The sequence below is a fragment of the Sturnus vulgaris genome, chromosome 6, assembly GCF_052056855.1.
Source record: "Sturnus vulgaris isolate bStuVul1 chromosome 6, bStuVul1.hap1, whole genome shotgun sequence".
NCBI lineage: Eukaryota > Metazoa > Chordata > Aves > Passeriformes > Sturnidae > Sturnus > Sturnus vulgaris.
The window spans coordinates 11,816,438-11,826,326 of NC_142248.1; the positions used below are offsets into that span (position 1 = coordinate 11,816,438).

The 9,889-nt window shown below is 41.0% G+C and overlaps 1 protein-coding gene across 1 annotated transcript in view; it reads right to left on the minus strand.

Moving 5' to 3' along the window:
- The window catches only part of LOC106848941 (cytosolic phospholipase A2 epsilon-like), a 32,517-nt gene extending 24,740 nt beyond the window's left edge, over positions 1 to 7,777 (minus strand). The window contains exons 1-2 of the mRNA XM_014869200.2: positions 7,751 to 7,777; positions 5,957 to 6,029 (exon numbers count right to left, since the gene is read on the minus strand). Coding sequence (XP_014724686.2) covers positions 5,957 to 6,029; positions 7,751 to 7,777 — 100 coding nt within the window. The remainder of the gene's footprint in view (positions 1 to 5,956; positions 6,030 to 7,750) is intronic.
- Positions 7,778 to 9,889: the final 2,112 nt, after the last annotated feature.

Consider the following 9,889-nt stretch of genomic DNA (forward strand, 5'->3'; position numbering starts at 1 on the left):
TAATTATAATAACTGAATAATTGAATTATCAATATTTGTTATTTAGTAATTCTTTGAATGTCCAAATAGCAACTAATAATACTGTCAACACAGGTCTATTGATATTCAGCTTGTGGTTAATGTTTAGTGTCAAGCTAAGTATACTTCAGTCTTAAATTCAACACACAATTATGCAACAGTAAGCAGGATATAGTGTAAAATATGGTCTTTATCTAGAATGATCAAAAATTCCAAGGTACAATAACTTTAAAGAAGACATGTGAGACTATAAGCATGGGAAAAGGCAATGCTCAGCTCATTTTCTTAAGTAGTGAGAAGGCATTTCTCAGCTTAGCCCAAGGAAATGTGTGAACAGAAATCCTATTCAGAAATCAAAGAACACGCTGCTTCATAATTATCTGAAGAATGAAGGATCTTGAATCACCACCTGGACCTGTGTCCTCTCAAAGCACCATGTGGTTCTACATTGCTGCCATCACCACCTACTCATTCCAGCCTCTCTTCTTCACCCAGGCTTCTCCCTTGCTCATTTCCATTGCCTCCACCCTTTTCAAACCTGTTTTAAAACAGGTTTTGACATTTTAAATATTATAAAATATTTTGAAAGCTGTTTCAACCACTTGTTAAATAGAAGCCCCCGCTAAACAAGGGGATAATGAAGTCTACTAGGAACACACAGTACCATCACAACAGTCCTTAAAATTCGTGCCTGTTCAAGGAAGGACAAGAGCTGCAATGCCACCTGCACTGTACAGTACTGCAGCACAGTAGCTGATCTCACCTTTCCTTTAGAGACAGAGATGACCCTGCTGTTTACTTAAGATCCTTTCCTTTCACCAGTGTCTCTGTCAGTAATCAGTTCAACTTCCTAATGCTTCTATGAGGCTCCTGGTGTCCTTGCTGGAGCCCTGGCTTCAGAAATTAGGAACTGTGGTTTTGAGAAACTCTTCTTCTCTTCTTAAGACTACACCAAGAATCCAAAGGAAGCCATGGAGGAGCATCACACACAATACCTTTGACCACCAGAACAGCTTTCTGTTCTTGCACAGAGAAGCATGCAGAAGCCAGCATGGCTGCAGGAAGATGCATGTACACCTACATACAACCCACTGATACAGAAGAGATGCAATTATTTCCACAGCTGTAAGGAGATGTGCAGAGCAAGTAAGGATGTCCTTGATTATAAATAGCATTGTCCTTTTTAGTGGCAGCTTATGCTGCTACCAAGGAGGCTTTTTGTCTCCACACTATTTACCATTAATACAATACAGAAAAATTGCACATAATACAATATATTATATACACTCCATCATGGCCATCAAAGACTTGAAAAAGGGAAAAAAGGGAATTAATCTTCCAGATTAGAGAATACAAAACAGGCAACCTGAGGAAAACTAGGTTTATGTATGTGTTTGGTAACAATGAACAGAGGAAGAGCATGAGCAGACTTGGTTCATATGAGTGGATGAAACCAGAAAGAAGACTCAATAGAAAGGAAAAGATGTTGTTAAGAAATGCAGCTATGAAACTGATTCACATAATATTCACTGAGATTACCCATTCATTTGTTGCTCCTATTATTAACTGTGGTTATGACTTATTTATAAACATCAGTCAAGACCAGGCCACCATTTCAACAGGTACCTCAGTAGTTATGTAATTAGTTCTTGATCTTGATCTAATCAGCTTACAATTACAGTAAAAAAGCCCCACTCCGGGATATGACATCACTGGGAGGATCTTCTTGTGATTACTGACTGCTTCTATACCTGTTTCTGTTTCTTAACCAGTTAGGAAATCCCTGTTTACAGGATTTGTTGCAACTTGGCAGTTACCCACATAACGACTTCTCTGTCCTTGTGCAGATTCTTCTTGCCAAGCATTTGTCTTGGGCTCTTTTAGGCTTTCTCTCCGTTAATCCAAAATCCTGTCTGAGAGGCAGTGACATCAGGAGCCTAAATGAGGTGCCCTGAAAAGACACTGACACTCTTTTTGAAAGGATAATATCCCAGGATTGCTCCTAACCATTGCAAACATCAATGACCATGGGAAGCAATTTCACCCTGAAGTGAATGTGCCACGAGCACTGGCCAGCCCAGGCAGCTGCCTGATGGCACTGCCATGCTGCCTGACTGCTCTCTGCACTAGGACTGCTGCTGCCCTCTCACACCACTGCTACAGCCAGAGGTAAAGTAAAAGGAAATAGACACAGCATGTTGTGAGCCTATCTTCAATCTGTCCTTTCCACACACACTGATTTCTTTTGGAGAACATGGCATTGAAAGGGGTTTTATTATTTTGATGGTGTTACACGGGGTTTAGATGATATAAGGAAAAACATTGGTGCTACTACCGTCCAGCTTTTAAAATCAATAGGCAGTGTAGCATTGTGAGCTTGCTATGAAATTATGTAGCAACATGCTCAGATTTAATAAAGCCCAGATTCAGTACTATGGCTAAAGAAAAGCCTAAAGCTTTATTTAATGACAATGCTGATTGAGATTATCCTTTCGTATTAAAGACAACAAATTTTAAAAAGTAGCTGTAGAGTATTCCAGGAAAAACTTTTTGTAGCCTTAGACTTTTCCAAATACCAGTTAGGATATGTCACCAATTCTAAAGACATTCTTTGTCTTCTGAGTGGAGTATTTCTGTTAAATACATGTATGTAGAAAATATTAAGCTTATATTTCACTTGTAGCCCATGAAGTAAACAGGTTTCTCTTCCATAGATGTCAATTTGCAATGTAGAAGATATTTTATCTCCTGGAAGATCAGTGAACCCTGCCACTGAGAAAAGGGCCATGCAAAACCAGATTTGCCAGCTGTGCCAGCCCTTGGCCTGCTGTGACTGCAGTGGCAGCCTCTGGGATCAGTGGGTGCCAGGTGTGCTCCAGTGGGACTGTGCACAGCCAGGCAGGTCTGGCAGCCAGGCTGAAAACAAGATCTGCTCTGGGGAATCTACACAGCACCCACTCAGATCTTGCTGTAAGCAGCACATGGGGGGAAATGCAGTGGCTGACAAGTCTCTCCAGAAAGTAACTGTGCCGTGGTTAAATGGTGGAAATGCAGAGCCCTGCATAAAGTTGGCTTCTATGGAATAACTGTAGAATGTGAACATAAAAAACTATGCCTTCTTCCAGTGATTTTGTCAGGTAGATAAGCTTCTGGAAAACAAGAACATAGAGAGCCCAGGCACCTCAGCTTGTGACTTTTCCTCCTGATGCTGTCAGTGATTCCTGTTTTGCTGGTGCCACAAGTAAGCTGTGTTGGACAGCTGCAAAGAAATCACATCCTCCAGGCAGATTTTGCAGAAACGCTGGATGTATTTATGAAGCTGTCTCAGTTTTAAAGCCAGGGATAGAGGCAGTCATATAATGATCAGCATTCTGCAATTCTTGAGGTAAATACAAGGGAGTGGTTGTCTTGGTGTAAGAGCTGACATATCTAATGTGCAAAAAAGGCCTTTTCACACCAGCCTGAAAAGGACCAGATTTTCTCATGCAGATGTCTCTGCTACCCATGCAAAGCAAAGAGAAAAAAAGAAATGTCTGTAACTATTTAGTTACCAATACAACCACATAGACCTCCCCAAAGTATAACATCCTGAAACTGGAAATGATGTTTTCCATTAAAAACTGGTTCCTATCCAGAGCAAAGTGAGATGACAAGTATCAAAATAAGTTCCCTTAATGGCCTCCAGAATCCAATAATTTGGGGTAGGACAATTAAATGCAAACACTACTGTTGACTCAGAAGTCAGATCTCTCAGCCACAGACCTCTTGGGAGAGCGGAGCAGGGAAAAGCATGGTCCAGTGTTTGTCATACCCCAAAGTATTTATTATAAACCAGTTCTGGGGACATATTCTCAATCCAAACTTTGGACTGGTCTGGTATCACTATTCTTTTAAATTTTCACTATGAAAATTAAGCCAAGTTCAAACATGCCTAGAAGTTGCAACAGTTATATCTTTATGATATGTACTACTTAGATTATAGTTACTTGATAACCTTCATAATTAGGGAGCAATTCCTTCTGGTTCATGAGTAAGCCTTATTCCTAACAGACTTAAATGCATATTAGTAACCTAATCCTTGTTATTACACTTGCACCATGTTCAAACAACCTTTTGTCTGATACACAGGGAAAAGGTCAATAGCGTGATTATAGGTGAGTACTACAGCTAACTCATAATTTAAAAAATAAGTGTTATGTTATATGACATGTGCAAGACATGGACACTGAAGGTAGCAGTCCCTCTGCCCAAAGAAGCCCACTGGATACGCAATGCCACAGCTGAAGGAAAGCAAAGTGCACTCATGCTTGACAGGCAATCTTTCAAAACCAGATTCTGACTGCAACAGAGTACCAATGATTCTTTGTAGCTGGAATTATTTCTGTGCCACCTTTCAACTCTCTGTCCTCATCTGTCTCTCTTAACAACTTTAAATTGTACAGAAATAGTAATTAAAACAAATAGGTATGAGCCACATAAATAATTGTACTACACTCTCACACTGGTTTTCTCATTCAAGGTAATGTTTTTAGCACAGTCTCATTTCTTGTGCTGCATCACACCACGTGGCATGGCTCCACTAACAAAATTATTTGCTCTGAGAGAACGTGCATGCACAGGGGAGGTAAAAACTCACTGTCTCTCTGCTGTGACACTGGTAACTTGGTCCTCATTCTCAGAGGGAAAATAAAATGTGGTGCTGTCTTGCACACAATGAAGAAAGGCAACTGGAATGGGGAATGGATGAAGCAGCTCCTCTAAGACCCTGTCACCTAGCACTGCTTCTTCTGCCTCTTTCTAGCAAAGACCTTCTTCCACAAAGTCGGCTTTGGGAGCAAACCTCCAGTGTTAAAACTTCAAACCTGAAGTCAATCATCTGGTCAAAATGAAGATACAGGATAAAGACTAATAAAAGATAAACAGCTAAGATAAATAGCTACAGATTTCTGGAAGCTCTATTGCCATTAAGAATGTAAAGATCATAATTTCCAGCCATTATAAAATGCTGAGAAAGAGAGAAACATTCCTGATTTTAAGGCCAGAGGCATACATTTGATTATCGTCTCTACAGGTGTTTTTCTTGATGCTATTGCCTGTCAGGGCAACTTAGAAATTCCTTTGGGCTGGTAACATGCCAGAAAACAGTTCAGTTAGATAGAAATGACAGAGAAGGAATTGGAACATCCTTCCACTTTTTTCTGAAGTGTTTCTGTTTTCAAGAAAAGGCAATATCCTTGTACTAGACACAATGGCAGAAAAGCAAGAATTTAATAGGAATCTGAATGGAGACAAATATACTCGCTGTGTTCACTTGGTCTTATTTGATACACAACGGTTCATATTCACTTCCTTTCCCTTTTGTTCCTGACGTTCATTCTGAGTCAGATATTTGAGATACTGAGCTTTCTTCCTCCTACCTGAATAACTGCTGAGATTTTTCTCTCTTCACTCCCACTTTCACCCATTCCCAGTCCTCAGAAATATTTCAATGGTACTTCTTTATCCTGAAAAGTCTACTTCGAGTACGTTTCAATGAAATTTTGACAGAAAAATTGTTGTTTGACAATAAGATCTAGAATGCTCCTGCTTTTTTTTTTCTTTAAAGCAAAGAGAAATTCGAAGCCTGCAACTGAGAATTAACACCTGAATTTGTTCATCAAAACTAGCTCTGAACCTCGTTAGTAGTTAAGGTACTTTACAGCACACCACAGTAGACATTTGCTATTTCCATTAATAATAGTGCCATGCTATAAACCAAAAGGTATTTTTTACATAAAACTGTGTTCAAATCACAGTCCAAATTCAAATACACATCAATATTTGAAACCACAGTGTCATTTTATACACAGATACCAGTTACAGTGCCAGGAGCAAGCGCATGTTCTCTGCTTTCAGAACTGAGCTACTAAAAAGTGCAAGCAAAGACTGTGATACTCACACAGATCTGCCTTTCTCAGATTTTTCATTCTTATGATTTTCACAAAGAATGAACAGCAGGGGCATTCATCACTCTGCAAAAAAATGACAAAGTTTGTTACCTGCATTAATGTTAAATTGTTTATGCTCCATAAAACATGCTCTCCCACAAATTCCTGCTGCAATTTAAAAAGCCATGCAGCAAAATTGGAAGATGAACTGCTTGCATTACTTTGGAAGTTAAAATCACATCTATGTAGAGTTTTAAATAATGGAAAAAAATTGACGGAATATTCCAATGTGTATATATGTCATTGATGGAAGAAATAATTTTTTGGGGGCACTGTTTGGTGAGTGAGGCACCATCAGCACAATGCAGCACAACATGAAGAAAAGCAGATGCAAGAAAACAGCTTTGGAAGAGATGTTAACAAAACTTCTCCACTCAAACCAGACGCTGGATATTTGCAGAAGGATCATTAGCTGAAATGTCAAGTGCAGAAGGAAAGGCAAATAACAAACCTGGCTCAAAACAATTATTAATTCTTGCAGGTTTTAGTACCTCAAACTTTAGTTATTGCTTCACTGAAAGCATTACCTAGTTCCTCTCTCATTCTCTGCTAGCAAAATGACTCCACCAAATTCCTTAATGGAGTTATGTCATTCCTTTTTCCAGTTAGGAATTGATCCAGGTCAGAAGTTCGAAATTCTCTTATCATTCTTGAATAATGATAAGTTGACCTTGGTCTGTTTTTTATGTCTAACTCCAAAAGAGGAGGGCATGTTTTAATGTCATCTGTCTGAGTTTAGGTTCCGGGTGGAAAAAGTCTCCCCTCACTCCCTATCTCTAAGAAGCCTCTACTTCACATCATTTTACTCTTGATGCTGTTTCAGTGGTTAAGGGCAAGGGGAAGAGCATAGAGGACAGTCTTTTTCCTTGCTTTCTATGCATACTTCCACACAAAGACCACTGCCAAGTCCCATTCAAAAGATGAATTTGTAGATCCTTAATGTTTCTTTGATCAGATTGGTTAGACATTCACATATGTTATTTCTTAAGCCATGGAGATGCCCCATTTGAGATCTGCAAGCATCAGTGAACATTTATGTTCACATATAGCCATGTATATGGAGAGAAGCTCTACAATCTCCATTATACAACCAGGGAAACAGGGACAGAATAGTCTAATAACTAATTCATAGCAAACTGAAGGTTAGTTTCAGAGAAGGAGACAGAGTATGTTCATTCCCTGGAACCCAACAGGCAGTTTTAGGACTTTCCCTCCCACTTATGTTCCATGAAACAAACAAACAAACAAGACCCCACAAAACAACAAAAGCCAAACAAAGAAACAAACCCACAAAACCAAAGAAAAAAAAAACCACAAAATCTAACAACCGAAACCAAAAAGATCCCCCACAACTTCTGAGACAGATACAGATTTTTTTGTGCATCAGTCATGCACAAATATAAAACTAAGACCATCACTATAGATGTTTTTAGGCAGTGACCTTCCAGCTAGCACAGCTATCTGGACACCATATACATGTATAGTCACAGATTCCAAATTCACAGAAAGCTCCTTGAGGCATTTCAGAATGGTTCCCAGCCTCTGTGTGAATCACCCATTGTGGCTGAACTTCACCACCAAGACTACCTCCACAAGGCAACTAATAACAGAAAAGGTGTAAGTCATGCTTACATAAATAAGTAAATACATAGATGAAATTAGAAATGAAAGCTCACAAGTCCTCTTCTCCCACCCAGAAACCCACCCCAGGCCATCTTCAGCTCCCAGAGCTTTCACACCCTCACCTCACGAGCACTCCAGTATGAGCCCATCCTGCTCCAGCTGCACAAGTCAGAGATGGATTGTCACTTCACTGTTAGAGGCAGCAGCTGTGATTCACAAACTCCCTCTGCAAAGTTTCAGGAGGCACCTGCTGAGGAGCAAGTGGTTTATCCAAGCCCCACCTTCCTCATTGCCTGAGAGGGAAAGTATGAAGTGGAAAGGGGAGGGGAGTTTGCTGGGTTTATTTGATAGATAAATACCAGAGGTGTGTTTGGGGAATGCTATACACACCAAGGTGCCAAGAGTTATCAGCAATTCAAGATAAGGGGATGATAACACACAGCACTTATGCATGGATATCTATGTTCTGGCAGTCTCAGCAATGAACAAACCAGAGAACATAATGGTAGCTACACTTAGGCACACAGCACCCCAATCAGCAAACAAAAGTATCATAAATGAAATAACTTTAGAAGGCGTTTTCTTTAACCAAATTGTATTTATTTTCCTTTTCTTGGAGATAGAGGGGCTGAAGTTGCTTACTGGTAGATGTTTCCCCAATTTAATTTGTATATTTGTTAGTGGGATATAAATTTTCCTGCTTTCAGAAGCCTTCCACAAACACAAAACTTCTGAGTAAGCCAAGACAAAAAAACCCTCAAATTCTGCAAATTAAGGCACACATTGATTCAGCTTAAATGTTAACATCTTGATATTTTAAACACAATGCAACAGCATCCAATTATGATGTAAAAATGATACCAAAGTCTTCAAATTTCTGACAGAAAATTGTGAAGCAGCAGATTAATAACCATTGCATGGGTCCAGCTACTAACATGCCCAGATGCCTGATATGAAACCACCTCTTCAGTACTGCAGGAGGTTCTTCCTGTCTTCCCCTTCCACTCCCATATATCAGGAAAATACACAATAAAGAGAGTCATTTTTAGGACTAGAACTCAACCTTTAATAACTCCTCAATTAAAGAGATGCAAAAGCTTCAAAAGAAGTGTGGCCAACAGGCTGAAGGAGGGCACTGTGCCCCTCTGCTCTGCTCGTGTGAGACCCCACCTGCAGTGCTGCATCAGCTCTGGGGCCCCCAGCACTGGAAAGATATGGACCTGTTGAAGTGAGTCCAGAGGAGGGACATGAAGATGAAGCTGTGGTGGTTTGATCGTGGCTGGGTAGCAGGTGCCCATCAAAGTCACTTTGTCATACACACCCCATCCTTTTCAGCTGGACAGGGGAGGGAAAACTTAATGAAAGGCAAGCGGATTGAGAGAAGGGCAGGGAGAGATCACTCACCCATTATTATCACAGCACAACTACTCAACCTGGGGAAATCAGCCTAATTTATTACAAATCAGAGTAGGATAATGAGAAATGAAACTTAAATCATAACACACTTTTCCCCTCCCTTCTTCTTGGTTTAATTTTACTCCTGATTTTTGGTACCTCCTCCACCCCAGCAGCTTCACTTTCTCCAGCATGGGATCTCTCCCACAGAAAACAGTTCTCCATGAGCTTCTCCAGCCTGAGTCCTTCCCAGAGCCAGCAGTTCATCACAAACTGCTCCAGTGTGGGTTCTTTCCATTAAGGTGCAGTCCTGCAGAAACACCCTCCAGTGTTGGTCCCTGCCAGCAAGCCTGCTCCAGTGGAGACTCCTTTTTCCATGGGCCCACAGGTCCTGCCAGGACCTGCTCCTTCACAGGCTTCCCACAGTGTCCATCCTCCTTGGGGCATGCACTTGCTCCATGTGGCGTTTTCCAGGGATTGCAGGTGAATATTGGCTCCACCATGGGCCAACAAGGGCTGGGAGGGAAAGCCTGCCTCACCATGGTCATTTTAGAGCCAGTTAAAGAGTTATTTTACAATTGTTTAGCACAGGCATCAGGGGAATCCCAGCTCCAAAGTCTGGAGCACCTCCTCCTTCGCTGGCCTTCATATCTGCAGGCCTGTTCCTCACATGTTCTCACTCCTCTCTCCCGCTGCAACTGATGTTGCACAGGGTTTTCTTTTCCCTGTTTTTAAATACATTATCTTGGAGGCAGTACAGCTGCCACTGACGGGCTCAGCCTTGGTGGATGAGTCTTGGAGCCAGCTGCCAGTGACTCTGTTGGAGATGGGGAAGCCTTGGAGGCAGCTGGTATTGACCCTGTTGG